Genomic DNA, 16,262 nt, shown 5'->3' with positions numbered 1-16,262 from the left:
AAATTATTTGCTACAAATATACTAATTTAAAGTATAGTTCTACTTCAGTAGTACTTTAGTGCACTTGAAAAAAATGTATAGGCTACTAAATACATACAGTATACTTTATTTGACTCTTAGTATATTGAAATAAATGTTGTTTCAGTTGAATACACTTAGATGTTTTTACAGTAAGTGTATCTTAGGAAGTACTAAAGACTTTTTTGTAACTTAACTACTAAATTAGTGCATGAAAATAGCACTTTTACTAAGTGTATACTTAAAGTGTATTTTAGTGCACTTTTGGATAACATTATTAAACTTTTAAATTACCTTATTTCAGGTGATGAGTAAATCGATCTAGTTAAATTCAAACAATAATGAAGAGGCATCGAGTTTGTCAAGCCAACATGTAATGAAGAAGATTATTTCGAGTTTTTTTTACACTTTTATGCATTTTTCAAGACGCTTTCATCCATATCAACTTACAGTGCATTACAAGTTATAGATGTTATCAGTATGTGTGCTGTTCACTGGAATCAAACCCATGACCTTTGTGCTCTTAACTTAATTCTCTACTGAGCTACAGGAAGACGGGTAGATGGTTTACAGCAAATGATGATTTATATCATGGCTCTATAAAGATCAGTTGTAGATGTGTTGAGAGCTTCAACGTCTTTGAGTTCCTGGACTGCATTGTGGGTGGAGCAAGCAACTGGTTTGAACTTTCTCTAATGTGAGTATTGTAAGTCTCAGCTGTCACCTCGGAGAGCGTCACTCACACCCTCAGACTTTAATGGCTACAACTGAACAAGCGGTGAAGTTAAATATAGCTCAGTAAAGCAGTGGATCTGCACACCATCACTGATAGAGGAGTCATTCAGCTTCTGTTCTTCTCATCATTATCAGGATTCATGACTCGTTGTTTTTACAGGCCTTCGCTCAGGCTTTCTGGGTCATGGTTTGAAGTGCGTGTGGCACACCTGCTTCACCTTACAGAGGAAAGGTCTGAGGAACACTTGTATACTGGAGATAATGGGATCTTTTTGAAGGGGTGCTACTGAGAAAAACCTTCTGGAGACTTTCAAACCAGGAGTAAATGAATTCCAAAGGATTACTCTCACTTAAGATTTCAGGGCTTTCATTCTGGGTGAGTCTTTTTCTCATTATGTTACATCTACTATCAACCTGCTCTTGGTCTAGTTGGCATTAGAAACATTAGACAAGCTGTTTCATTTTTGCATCATTTTGAATGTGAGATTACTTGGGATATTTGTACTTTTGTCATATCACAGCTATTTAGGTGAACTGCAAATAAAGCAGAAAGGTTTTCAAAACTGTTGATGCCTTACAGGACCCTTGCTTTGATTCATTTAACATTTGAACTTAAAATCGTAATGTTGAGAAAAGGTTTATGGAAACCTTCATCCAAAGCAAGTAGGCCTACATTTTATAAGCATTTTAAGGTTTGAAATTTGTAAGTTGCACACGTTTGTGAGTTAGATCATATTGACTTGTATAGCTCTTTTTTAACGTTGCATTGTTTAAACACTGCAGAAAAATGATTTTCTTACTTAGTATTTTTGTCTTGTTTTCAGTAAAAATATCTAACAATTCTTGAATGAAGATGCTTTTTCTTGATGAGCAAAATGACCCAAGAAAATAATACTAGTTTTTAGACCAAAAATATCAAATTTAAGTGATTTTGTGCATAAAACAAGCAAAACAATCTGCCAATGGGGTAAGCCATTTTTCTTGAATTTAGTGTTTAAGAAAAATGTTTAAGATTTTTTTGCTTACCCCACTGGCAGATTTTTTTGCTTGTTTTATGCACAAAATCACTTAAATTTGATATTTTTGGTCTAAAAACAAGACTTATTTTCTTGATTCGTTTTGCTCATCAAGAAAAAGCATCTTCATTTAAGAATTTTTAGATATTTTTACTTAAAACAAGACAAAAATACAAAAAGTTTTTTTCTTGAAAATAATTTTTTTTTTTTTTTTTTTTTTTTTGCAGTGTAAGAAATAAAATCTTTTTCTTACCCCATTGGCAGACTTTTTTGCTAGTTTTAAGCACAAATTCACTTAAATTGTATATTTTTGTATAAATACTACTTATTTTTCTTAGGTCAATTTGCTCATCAAGACAATTCATCTTGATATAAGAATTTGATTTGAACAAGAAAGTTGTCAATGCAATTTAGCAAATGGACTAAACAAGCGGACAAATATTTACACTATAATTGATAAACAATGCAGTGTATAAAGTGAAAAGAATAAAAACAGCAGCAGATTATCACTTGTATTGCATTATTGAAAAAGCCTTGATAAAAGACACATAAGATTCTCTGTTGCATTGCATTTCAGTCCAGATGTGGGATTTTCTTGCCTGAAATCTGCAAGTGTTGAGGTGTTTAATTGCCAGAAGATTATGTATCTGAACACAAAATGACAACATTACCATTAGGATTGTTTAACACACCCATCTTTACAAAAAGATTTAATTTACTTTCAGTCGCTCATGCATTTTAAAAGATAGTGTTTTTAATGACCCGTGGGCATCATGGGTGACAGGTCGTTCACGAAATGCCAATGCATGCACACAATTTATCTTGGAAAGATGAGTTTCCAAGTGAAAGTGTGATTACAAGTGGCGTTTCATTGCACTTTCATAGGAAGTTGGAAACAACTGTGATCTTTGAGGGGATTTGGCACAATAATGGGATCAGCCATTATTATTCATAATATACCAAAGTATTAACACAGTGATCATCTGCATCTGCGTCACCTATCAACAGCCTCACTTTTTCATTTGACATGGTAACAAAGTTTTATTTTTAACAAAGTCATATTTCTTACTCCGAACACTTGCAATATGTGTAAAAGTCAGAGGACACATGATGAAAGGCTATATGGTATCTGTAACATTATATTTTTACTATACAGCATATCTACATTAACATCTGAGAAGTACTTGGCTTTAGTACACATGTCTAAAAGTATAAGAATTAGGGTTTAGCTTTAGTATTTACGGTCTCATTCTGGTGTCATTTACGCTCATATTAATATTATGACTTACACATGAACTTCATACTTAAACTTCACCTCCTTGAAGTGGCCTTTTAAAAAGCTTTTGAATGATGTCACGTAACCAGAGATGGCCAGTTTTGGATTACTGATGATGATATACTCGATCCTGCCTCTTCAACCAAGTCGACTTATAAAAGCATTAAACTGTTTTCTGTCAAAAATAGAATATAGGGGAAACTGAAAATGATGTAATGATATGTGCAGGAATAAAATCAAAGTTTGCACAGGTTAATGTCAGTTGCCCTTATGTGAGTTCAGTGAATAGTAAGCAATGCACTACAAGCTGTAACCCGGTATGACAACTGCTCTGCTTCAACGTGTCCGAATGTGAGTTATGGATGTGTGATAGAAATAGTAACCGGTGACTGTATACAGTAAGTTGAACTTGGAAATATCTAATTTACTCATACAGAAATAGAAACTAATTGCAGAATGTAAAATTAAATTTAAGAGACGCATTACAACACTACGTTGGCTATTTGTGGGTCGGTTTTTTAAATGACGATATTTATGAATGAAAATTTGAGGCATAATAATGATAATTCATAATAATCAACTATTATTAATATGTGACCCCAAAACCACTCATACGTAGCACGGGTATACTTAGCAATAGCCAATAATACATTGTATGGGTCAAAATGCCAAAAATCATTAGGATATTAATTAAAGATCATGTTCCATAAAAATATTATGTAGATTTCTTATTGTAAATATATAAAAAGATGTATGAATCATTAGTATTATGTGTTGCTAAGGACTTAATTTGGACAACTTTAAATGGAATTTTCTGAATATTTATATTCTTTGCACCCAAATATTGTTGTATCCTTACCAATCCATACATCAATTGAAAGCTTATTTAAAAAAATCTATCTTGTGAAAAACTATGACTGGTTTTGTGGTTGAGGGTCACATATATTATTGTTGTTGTCCTCTTTCAAAACATTTTTGCTTACATTTGAAGTGAGAGTAAAACAGTTAGCAACAAAAATCATTGCATTACACCACATTATTCACACACACACGCACACACATAGATAGGCATCAGGTTTGTCCCTGGTTACAGTAGGGTTCACAAACAAGTGAATTGTTATACTGTCTGTCTCTTAATGCCATTTCCGTTATTAGACTTTGGCCTATATTGTAAGTGTCCATCAAACAGCTGATATGCAGAGTTCAGTCACTGCATAGTTTTTCTTGCACTATATAAAATTAAATGCAGCATAAAGTTGATACAACTTGGTTTGGAAGGTAATTCAACCTCCTATTTTAAGTTTGGACCTGTGATAAGTTGAATGACCTGTGACCTGTGATAATGATTAAATTAATGCATGCATTAGAGTCTATTCATGAGTCTGGTATTCAGTGTCAGAGTCTCAGACTGCAGTACATCATAAAAATGTGTTAGGCTGTTTCAACTTATGTCCATGTTTGACCCATCAATGTGTTTAAACAAACCAGCATTCATTTAAAGTAGCTGTTGGGTTTGTCCATACATTCATCACTGTAAAAAATTAAAACAATTTGGTTTTGGAAGTCATTTCAACCTTTAAGTTTTGCCCTGTGATAAGTTGACATAACTTATAAAAACAAGTTGAAATTGTTTAACTTTTGTTAAGTTAAAGTAACATAAAAATATATGTTGCATATTTTTTACAGTTTTGCATCTGATTTTTACAGTGCACATGTGTGTACAGACATCATGTCTTGTCAGAAACACAGTTGGAAATGCCATGACTGAGATGATCGAATGACAGCTCTACTAAAACCTTTCATTTCTTCAGTGGCAGCACATGAATGTGGACTTTGGACAGCTGCTGGCACCAGCTGGGTCTGTTAGGTATCTTCAAGAGACTAAATCAGGATCTCATGTCATTCACAGTCTATCAGTCAGAGAAAAATCAACAGACATCAATCAAACTGAATTAAGTTTTTATGATTCTGATGGGTGGTTTCCCGGACAGGGTTTAGATTAATCCAGGATTAGCCCTTACTTATATAAGGTAATTTAAGTAGTTTTTACAAACAAACCTGACAAAAAACAACATCTTGAGACAAAACAATGGCACTGATATCTGTTAAGATAGGTCAGTATAAGATGTTTTTAAATAAAGGCAGCTCAAACATGAATTGTAGTCTGAGGTAAGCCCTGTCTGGAAAACCTCCCCTGAAAGAATTTGTTGAGGTTATACTTTTTGTGCCGTTATCATTTTGTATAAAATATACTTAATATAATACAGAGGTACCGAGGTCAAAGGGCTGTAAACGAAGTGCTCTTCCGTCATACAATATAGTTCTTTTATTTTGTGCCGCCTACTTACTCGTGTAACTTCATCTAACAGTCTTTAAATAGGGAAAACATGGAAGTGTTTGGTGGCTTCTAAATTCATCCCTGCTTGGATCCTATAGGAATGAATGGGGCTAGGCTAAATGCTAACACATTCACAACGTACTGTACAAAGATTAAGTGCACGCATTAAAAAAGATAGGGATGTATTCATTTGTCTAAGTTGAGGTAAAAACATAGTAAAATATTGAAAAACAGTGGTGTTTTCCTTTAAAAATCTGCTATTGTTTATCAATTATAGTGTTAATATTTGTCCGCTTGTTTAGGCCATTTGCTAAATTGCATTGTCAACTTTCTTGTTCAAATCAATTTGACAACAAACAAACTTAAATATGCACTGAAAAAATAGCATTCTTGCTTAGTAGTTTTGTCTTGTTTTCAGGAGAAATATCTAAAAATTATTAAATTAAGATGGATTTTCTTGATGACATAAACAGTATTGTTCAAAATAATAGCAGTACAATGTGACTAACCAGAATAATCAAGGTTTTTAGTATATTTTTTATTGCTACGTGGCAAACAAGTTACCAGTAGGTTCAATAGATTCTCAGAAAACAAACAAGACCCAGCATTCATGATATGCACGCTCTTAAGGCTGTGCAATTGGGGTATTAGTTGAAAGGGGTGTGTTCAAAAAAATAGCAGTGTCCACCTTTGACTGTACAAACTCAAAAGTATTTTGTACAAACATTTTTTTTTCTGGGATTTAGCAATCCTGTGAATCACTAAACTAATATTTAGTTGTATGACCACAGTTTTTTAAAACTGCTTGACATCTGTGTGGCATGGAGTCAACCAACTTGTGGCACCTCTCAGCTGTTATTCCACTCCATGATTCTTTAACAACATTCCACAATTAATTCACATTTCTTGGTTTTGCTTCAGAAAACGCATTTTTGATATCACCCCACAAGTTCTCAATTGGATTAAGGTCTGGAGATTGGGATGGCCACTCCATAACATTAATTTTGTTGGTTTGGAACCAAGACTTTGCCCGTTTACTAGTGTGTTTTGGGTCATTGTCTTGTTGAAACAACCATTTCAAAGGCATGTCCTCTTCAGCATAGGGCAACATGACCTCTTCAAGTATTTTAACATATGCAAACTGATCCATGATCCCTGGTATGTGATAAATAGGCCCAACACCATAGTAGGAGAAACATGCCCATATCATGATGCTTGCACCTCCATGCTTCACTGTCTTCACTGTGTACTGTGGCTTGAATTCAGAGTTTGGGGGTCGTCTTACAAACTGCATGTGGCCCTTGGACCCAAAAAGAAAAATTTTACTCTCATCAGTCCACAAAATGTTCCTCCATTTCTCTTTAGGCCAGTTGATGTGTTCTTTGGCAAATTGTAACCTCTTCTGCACATGCCTTTTTTTTAACAGAGGGACTTTGCGGGGGATTCTTGAAAATAGATTAGCTTCACACAGACGTCTTCTAACTGTCACAGTACTTACAGGTAACTCCAGACTGTCTTTGATCATCCTGGAGGTGATCATTGGCTGAGCCTTTGCCATTCTGGTTATTCTTCTATCCATTTTGATGGTTGTCTTCCGTTTTCTTCCACGTCTCTCTGGTTTTGCTCTCCATTTTAAGGCATTGGAGATCATTTTAGCTGAACAGCCTATCATTTTTTGCACCTCTTTATAGGTTTTCCCCTCTCCAATCAACTTTTTAATCAAAGTACGCTGTTCTTCTGAACAATGTCTTGAACGACCCATTTTCCTCAGCTTTCAAATGCATGTTCAACAAGTGTTGGCTTCATCCTTAAATAGGGGCCACCTGATTCACACCTGTTTCTTCACAAAATTGATGACCTCAGTGATTGAATGCCACACTGCTATTTTTTTGAACACACCCCTTTCAACTAATTCAACTAATTGCCCAATTGCACAGCCTTAAGAGCGTGCATATCATGAATGCTGGGTCTCATTTGTTTTCTGAGAATCTACTGAACCTACTGGTAACTTGTTTGCCACGTAGCAATAAAAAAATATACTAAAAACCTTGATTATTCTGGTTAGTCACATTGTACTGCTATTATTTTGAACAAGACTGTATATATATATATATATATATATATATACATATGGGGTAAGAAAAACATTTTTTTTTTAAGAAAAACATTCTTACCCTATTGGCAGATTTTTTGGTGTATATATATATATATATAATTTATTTTTTTGCTGCTTTATGCACAAATTCACTTAAATTGTATATTTTTAGTCTAAAAACTAAACTTATTTTCTTAGCTAATTTTGCTCATTAGGAAAATTAAATAAAAATTCTTGATTTAAGAATCTTTAGATATTTGTACTTAAAACAAGACAAAAATACTAGGGAAGAAAGTCAAGCAGGGTGCATTTAGATGTAAGCTGAGACAGCTCATTGAAATAAGACCCATCATTGAAATCATCATTGGTTTTCATTTTTTTTTTTACCATGGATTGTACACATGACAGCCCAGCCCTGCATTCTAAAAAACACCCCGGAAAATTACTACGAATGGCCAAAGCAACTGTCAGACAGGATTTATAAATAAAACTTTAATCTGTGGACATCTGTGTGACAAATGAAAGCAAAGGTTTTGTTCATCGATTCAGAGACTCAGTGCATTATTCAGGTGATCCAGCAGGTGTCTTTATCCTCTTGTGTTTGGTGTAATTGGTAAAGTTAAGAAGGTTAAATATTGACTTTTTCAAATAACTTATTGATTCGGTTAAATGATGGGCTATATGGTGTAACTTATTACGTATCATAGTACATGAGGTTAAATCATTCATTATTTGTTAAAAATACATACGTGGACATCACATTTTTTGTTGATTGCACCATAAAACGTAATTCTGTGTAATTGGAACTGGAACTCAAACCAAAGCTCGGGTCTTAGGAGGTTAAAGCATGATGCATGCTATACAGTCTTGCTTGCATTGACATTGTTTCTAACAGACTGGCATATGGGTGGCATGAATCTTTCAGTCTGTAAGTGTTTTCATACAGTAGCTCATAATAATGGCCTGAGTGTCCTTCCAACACTTGACTATAGGAGGAAAATGAGGTCCAAAGAGAGTACAGCGGACAGCCCGATGAATGAAGTTTTGCTTGTCACACAAACACCACATGACATTAAAGAAGAAGATGATGGAAAAATAATGGACATTGAGAAAATAATCAAAGTTAAAGACACAAAAGCTGAAGAGAACGATGAGAAATCAGCACAGAATGACGGAGAGATGTTTGGGTCGAGGGATCTGTCTAAAGCCGACCTTCTGAAGGTACTCGGGATCATGGAAGGAGAAATCCAGGTCCAGTATTTTTTCATTATACGTAAAGATGTACAATTTAGGACATAGAAAATTGTATATGGTGTTTTTTACAGGGCCACCAGTGACAAAAATGGTTTAATTATTGACCTAGAAAAAGTGACTTTATGTCCTAACATTACTGAAACAGAGCTTAACATTTTTAAAATGATGTAAAGTCTGATGGCTGTTTCATTTTACAAGTATTCCACAGTTTCCAGCCAGGAAAGATTTTGAGATTTTGATTCAGTTTCTGGCACCATCTGTTGTGGATGAAAACAGGCTGATATACTTCATTATAAGATTATGACTAGGAATATATTGTTTAGACTACAACACATCCAGTCATTATTACAACCTCACAATTTCACTATTCAAACATTCCAGTTCCTCAGGAAGAAGTATGGTGATATTTCCCAGGTCATTTATGATTATCATACTCTATACTCATCACTCAGGCACGGGAAGATGTGATCCGTCTGCTGCGGTCTCAGATGTTGAGTCGACCGGAGGAACTGAAGTGCCGCTATGGCAGCGCGTGGCCGACCAAACCCCTGCAGGCCCTGGAGAGAGACGGAGCGCTCACCAACAACCACGCACATCACCACAATGTGTACGAGAAGCCAACGGCAGAGGTGTGCACACAGAACCAAATACCACTGACTACAGGCTTGAATCATGCATGTGTGCTTATCAAACTGTATGTCTGTATCTCAGCTGGACAGATTACGAGATAAACACAAAGAGTCGTACCAGAGAATGATGGAACAGCTATTGCTGGCGGAGAAAAGTCACCGGCGCACCGTTTATGAGCTGGAGACGGAGAAACGCAAACATGTGGATTATATGACCAAGAGCGATGACTTTACCAACCTACTGGAGCAGGAACGAGAGAGGTGATACGCAGAAATATTGTAAAGTAAAACGAATACACATTCAAATTGTATACGTAGAGATTAAAAGTAAATTACTCTAATTTGTTATCCATAGAAAACATATGTTCTATCTTTTGTTGTACTGTGTGCTCTATACTCCAAACACCTAAAAATAAATTCAAACGATGTACAAGCAAAGCCTAGAACGGCTGTCATGAAAAGTGATTGTGGTAAATAGTGTAGGTGGAGGAGAGCCAGGTGGATTAATAGTTAAACATTCACGGACGTTTACATTGCAGTCTGTGTGACAGCAGCGAGGCGTAAGAGCAATAAAAGGGCTTTGTTATTTATTTGTAGTTTAGCTCATTCAGATTTGAAAGGCCCTCAAATAAAGCATCACATGCTGAACAAGAACTGATCGCCTTCCCTTTACAGTAACCTTCTGAATGATCTACTATAATGCATTCATTTATAAAAGTCATACAGTATCAGATATTAAATATAAACCTACTTCTGCCTGACTGTTTTCTTCTCAAGGTTAAAGCAGTTGCTGAAACAAGAGAAAGCTTACCAAACGAGAAAGGAAAAAGACTTTTCTAAACGCATGAGAAGAACATCTGGAGAACTTGTTAAACTGAAGTCGTTTGCACTGATGATGGTCGATGAGCGAGAACTTCACTTGGAGAAGATTGACAAACAGCGGCGAAAAATTCAAGATCTTCATGAAAAACTCCAGGAGCAGGAGCAAAAACTCAGCGAAGCGGAGACAAAAACAAAGGAGGACGGTCAGAAGATTCTGGATCTTGAGGTTGAGCTAGAATTAAGAACTTCGACGTTTGCAAAAGATAAAGAAGAAATGTCTGCAAAACTGTCCTGTCGGGAATCTGAACATCAGCTGCTGTCTGAGAAGCAGATGGAATTGTCAAGCAAAAACGAGGAGCTTGAAGAAACCAATAAAGTCCTTCAGAGATCACTGGAGGAGATTCGGGAGTTGAGGAGGAAAAAGGACGAATGTAGCAACTCAAATCTGATAGCAGAAGTTGAGACGTTGCGCAAACGCATTCTTGAAATGGATGGGAAAGATGAAGAGCTCAGCAGAACTGAAAACAAATGCAATGAGTTGAAGAAGAAACTTTATTCGGAGGAGATCCAAAATAAGGAGCTGAGGCAGAAGGTGGAAAATTTGCAAGAGAGAATGACACAGTTGGATAAACTAGAGATGACCTTCAGTATGGGCAGAACAGAATATACCCAGCTTCAGGCTGCTTTGGAAAATGAGAAGAGTCTGACGAAAGATCTGACAGACGAATTAGTGAGTCTTAAAATTCGCATGAAAGAGCTTGAGTCATCCGAGCTAAAACTGGAAAAGGATGAATTGGATTTGAAAGAAGATCTAATGAAACTCAAGTCGGTCACTGTCATCATGTTTAATGAGCACAAGAACATGGCAGACAGAATTAGATCGGAGGAAAAGAAGAAAGAGGAACTCGACAAACTGTATAAGGCGGAGCAGGAGAAAGTGACGGAGGTCACAGAGAGGCTAATCGAAGAGAGCAAGAAACGTCTGAAATTGAAATCAGAGATGGAGTTAAGGATAGCCGATCTGGTCAAGGAGAGAGATGAGATTAAAAACAAATGCAAAGATCATGTTGTGATGAAGCACACTACCGATGAAATAAATGAAGAAGATAGGAAATCTGTGAATGCATCTGGAAAAGATCCAAATAAAGTTAAGGAGTTGACTTTGGAGGTTGAAAGGATGATGAATCGCCTCTATCAACTTGAAGCTCTCGAGGGAGACCTGATCAGATCAGAGGATGAAATGTTGGATAAGATGTTTCCAAATGCACAGCAAGTTAAGGAAACAAGAATTGCGTCAAGTACGACAGTAGAGCGAGATGAGGCATGCTGTGAGGAAGATGATTTACGACATCGATTCATGATGGAGGAGGCCAAAGCTAGAAACCTTCAGGCAGAGGTGCAAGCCCTGAAGGAGAAAATTCATGAGCTCATGAACATGGAGGACAAGCTTTCCCAGTTACAGGTGGATTACTCTGCACTGCAACAGAGGCTCTTGGAAGAGGAGGACAAGAAAAAGAGCGTAAGCGATGAAGTCCTAAACCTCACCAAAGAACTTGAGGTCACCAAGCTCTTGCGGCCTTGCACCAAGGGATGCAGAATGATGGAAGTTCCAGTGACATCAACCGGAGTTCAAACAGATTTGATCGAAAATAGGACGGCTGAGAATGACTCCCCCACTGTCTTGATCAAGAAGTCTGTCCAAGAAGAGAATCGAATCGTGAACGGTCTTCAACAGAAGAGCTTAAAGAAGCCACAGCAAAGACCAACGGTGCGTGAACTCTATCCTCCAACAGACTCTACCTTGAAGAAGTCCTGGATTCCCTGGATGAAGAAGAAAGACAGCAGTGTTTCTGAAAACTGTGAGGAATCTCCATCTTCTGAAGTCGATCGACCATTACATGATCAAGTGACCCTAGCTCTTCAGAACAGTGAGGGAAGTGTACAAATTGACATTAGTTCCTCTTCCAACGAAGTGATGAAACGATCAACCGCAGCACAACCCCAAGCGATTCAGAAACCTCAGATAACCATCATTCCTACAAATGACAGAACCAAAGAGTCCAAGAATCCAGAGAGAGCAAGATCCCCAATGACCATCGCCACCATCTCAAGAGTAAAGAGTCCAGGGATGGTGAGGTCTCCCTGTACGGACAGATCTTTATCACCTGTATCCATGTCATCTAACAGCAGCTCTCCTGAGCCGGTGGATATGATCACAGGTAGAGCTGTGTACAAAGTGACTCCTGAAAAACGAATGGTCCCCACACCTATCAAGAAGTGCGGCGCACATGCTAATATCGTGACCGCGGAGGACAGCAAGACTCACTTTCACTTAGGATCGCAGATCAAGAAGCCCACAGAAAACCACAACTCCATGGCCAAATCGGTTTCTGTCACATCTGAGAGTAAGGAAGTTTCAGGAACTGTGCTTCGTTCAGCGCAAAGCGCTACGGTCAGTAAATCATCATCTAAACTGACGAGCGGAGTCACAAAAGCGCCAGCCAAACCAACACTCTCAGTGGTGAGTGAACCCTTATCTGATAAAGCAATAAAGGTCATGCGATAGCTGCGTTTCCAAAGATTTGCGCAAAACTTATGTCGACAAAAAACGACTAAAGCGCAATTTAGTTCTCTTTAAATAAGTCGTTGCAAAAATCTCGCGCGGGTGTCTTTGACTTCATACGGCACCGCCCAGATCGACATGCGGAGGACATCAAAATACCACAAGAGCGACTTGAAAGCTTACAGAGCAGTTGGCTCACAAATCACTCTCAAGGTATTTTGATGTCATGCGCTTGTCGGTTCTTCTGACGCTATATGAAGTCGAACACACCTCTTTTGTTTTGTCCTCCAAACAAACATACTGCCCCATATTTAAACAATGATCATGTGACATTTATGCATGTCAGGTGACCTGTACAAATATAATATTCCTTTTTTGAATTGCTTGAAAAACCACCTCATCCAAGCGTCAATGGAAATTGACGTGTTTCCATTGGGCGCATTTTCAATTCGCTATTTCAATTTGCGCAATTTGAAGGGTAATGGAAACGCAAGTTAAGGATGTTACTTATCTTGTGTTGGTACTGCATTTTCAGCCTGATATCACGAGAACTTGTACACATTTTATAAGTTGGCTATTTTATATGAATCCATATGAAGTTAATCGTCCAAAAACGTACGATTCTCATGAAAAAAAAAACACAAAACCAAACCCCTAACCCCAACGTCACAGGGGTCAAGGCAAATCGTACCAAAACTTATGAATGTGGTCCTATGAATTAATACGAATTAGCCAACTCATAAAATATGTACGAATTCTCTTGAGATAGCGTTGGCATTTTAGGGTAAAGTTTAGGGTAGGGATCATCTTAGTACTTTAACAATATACTTGTTTAGCTGCATTATAAGCACTTCCCTCTGGTTATGGGGTAGTTGAGGGCTAGTTTAAGGAGTTCGACTGATGCTGTTCCATATCCAGAAAAAGGCAAAAGCAATTTGGTCACACTATTAAAACAATGATTATTAATAAATTAATTTACGATGCATTATGATAAGATTACATTTTGTCAGTTATTATTCATTTGTCTTTTTAACCATTTGTTATTTAACAGCAGCCTGTTCTGGATGCTCCACCAGCACGTTCAGGGTTCACGCGTATTCCCATGTCTCGAGGAATGAAAACTGGTAAAGCAGTGCTTGGGGCTCTTGGGATCAACACAGGTGTTAAAACGGAAACACATGCAGAGAATCAGACCATGCACACTGAGCTGAAGAAAACAACTTTAAGCAACGGAGCCTGTCAGGGTGGAGGAAAGAGTTAAAATTGTTGACTTTTTTTACTGGAAATGAATGCACTTCAATGGCTTCTGTAAATGTTACAGTACAGAAGAGGACGCTTATGTTTCTTGCCCTCAAGTTAATGGAGTTTGGCTTTTTTTGTCTTTGCTGCAGGACAATGTCAGTCGATGGCAACAGAGATCCAGGTTTGTCTGGCAAATGGACGGGTAGTCTATATCTTGTTTCTGTTTTTTTTTTTTTTGACAGCTATTTAAATGTATCTGTGTATTCTGACATTAAGTAAACATTAACACTATTTTGAATTGTGATTTTTAGTGTTGATGTCGATCTCTAGAATGTACATAATATCAGACCAAGCATTTTTTTTTGTGTACTGTTGTTGTGAATTTGAATGCATTGACAGTCTTACTGATGACATCATCTGTTTTGCAAGATTTTATTGTTATTATTTGTAAACTGATGCAAGGTAAAAAAACTACCTGTGAAAATGTACAGTATTTTTCTTGCTAGTTATTTCAGTCAATTATATGGTTTTCTTTGTTTGCATTACTGAAACCTAATAGAGAGCTGCAGAGATTACGTATTTTTGTAGGCCAACCTGGAAGATCCCTTGGCAAAACGTCAATGAGATTTTTCCATATGGGTTTGGATTATCACAAAAATATAAGTTCTGTGAGCAACAAGAGGTTATGATACTTACATGTTTTGTCCATCAAGATCATCTGCATAGATAAACACAACTTTTATGAATTTTTAGGTCTAAATTAATTTACTAGGAATTTAAAGCTAACCTATAAGCGGAATACACCACAGTCACTCGACTTTAACATCATCATCACCACCACCAAGCTTCCAACAACTCTTTTAAACTTTATTATAAACTGATAAGGAAATACTGAACCTTTTTGCGGGATTGTGCCCATGTTGCGCTGTTTTTGAGATTTTTATGTAGGGTGATGTTTAAAATTCCCAACAACGTATTGAGTCCATGTCGCAACTTGTCAGCAACTGCCCTTTTAAAGAAACATAAAAAATGTTAGTGTTTTAATTTTCAAGTATTACTGGTGTGTGTTTTATGTTGTCGTAGAATAAAATGAGAAAGCTTGTGCTAACCAAAGATCTTTTTTAAGGTGTTTAATCAAACCCCATCCAAAAACCCACTGACTTCAGGACGAGACTGGAAGTGCTAAAACGTGCACTCATTTCCAGCTTTTGTCTTCAAGAATACATCATCCCTTCAGCTCTATATTCTGATTTAAATGTTAACAGTGCTGTCACTTCCTGGCTTGTACACATTATGCAGCTACTGGTTTATTTTGGTATTGTTGTTTATTTCAAGTCACTTGTTGTGTAATGTTTACTTTGCATAAAAATGTTTATTTATTGTCGCTACTGTTGTGTTTTATATGCTAATATGTTGGTATTTGTGCATATGTGGTTGACAGCTCATATTTCAAATGAATTATAGATAACAGTCACACAAGGCAAGGATTTTAACAATCCCTACCCAAATAACTTTATTTTTAAAACTTTATTTTAAAATCTCGGCTTGGACTATTTGGTACACATACTTATTTCTGGATTTTATATAGTATGGAACTAGGAGATTTTGTATGCATGGATAATGTTGTGTCTTTTTTCCTATCAGTAAAAATTGCGTTGTGCAATATTTTTGTGACAATTAAGCACTTAGAAAGGCTTAAAGAGAATGCATTTAGAAAAAAGAATAACTTGTTAACTTGTTATGTATATTGTAAGTATAAAACAATGTATGTTGCATTGTATTTAATGTAATTCATTTTGATAGTTTATTAAATAAAGGAATACAGACAGGATGATTTATTAATTGCTGTATTAATTTAAGTAATGTTATGATAATAAACCCTCACGTCCCAAAGGGCAAAAAAATTGTTTGGCCAAAAATATGTTTTAAATATATGCTAAATATATTTTTGATTTTGAAAATGTACAATTTATTCTTGGCCAAAATCTATAAGAAATTATGCTAAATACAAGTTAATTTTATAAAATTTATTTTTGAAGTTGAAAATAAATTTTATTATAAATTAATTATAACATAAACATAGTTTTTCTTCCAAGTTTTTCTTCCAATGCGACGTGAATATATTTCCTATTCCTATATTTTAAATATACAAAAAATGGCCAGAAAATATATATTTTAAAACAAATATGCAAATATGTTTTGTCCATTTTTTGTACATTTATGATAATATATTAATAATAATAATAATAGTTGTATAATACTATATAATCATAC

The 16,262-nt window shown here is 36.1% G+C and overlaps 1 protein-coding gene across 3 annotated transcripts; it reads left to right on the top strand.

Annotated features, from left to right (window-relative positions):
* The first annotated feature begins 7,637 nt into the window (after positions 1–7,637).
* Positions 7,638–15,812, top strand: filip1a (filamin A interacting protein 1a). 3 transcript variants are annotated; one of them, XM_065288117.2, is made up of 5 exons: positions 7,638–8,729; positions 9,185–9,361; positions 9,444–9,622; positions 10,139–12,704; positions 13,801–15,812. In XM_065288117.2, exons 1-5 carry the CDS (start codon positions 8,382–8,384, stop codon positions 14,005–14,007), a joined length of 3,477 nt encoding a protein of 1,158 aa, XP_065144189.2. In that variant the 5' UTR covers positions 7,638–8,381; the 3' UTR covers positions 14,008–15,812. The 3 variants fall into 3 exon arrangements, with proteins under 3 accessions (XP_065144189.2, XP_073668538.1, XP_065144187.2); XM_073812437.1 differs by having other exon boundaries at positions 7,639–8,699; positions 13,798–15,812; XM_065288115.2 differs by having other exon boundaries at positions 7,640–8,729; positions 13,798–15,812.
* The last annotated feature ends 450 nt before the right edge of the window (positions 15,813–16,262 follow it).

Source organism: Paramisgurnus dabryanus, chromosome 17, assembly GCF_030506205.2.
Source record: "Paramisgurnus dabryanus chromosome 17, PD_genome_1.1, whole genome shotgun sequence".
NCBI lineage: Eukaryota > Metazoa > Chordata > Actinopteri > Cypriniformes > Cobitidae > Paramisgurnus > Paramisgurnus dabryanus.
The sequence above is the reverse complement of the archived record's forward strand: the minus strand, read 5'-3'. Positions and strand labels throughout refer to the sequence as shown.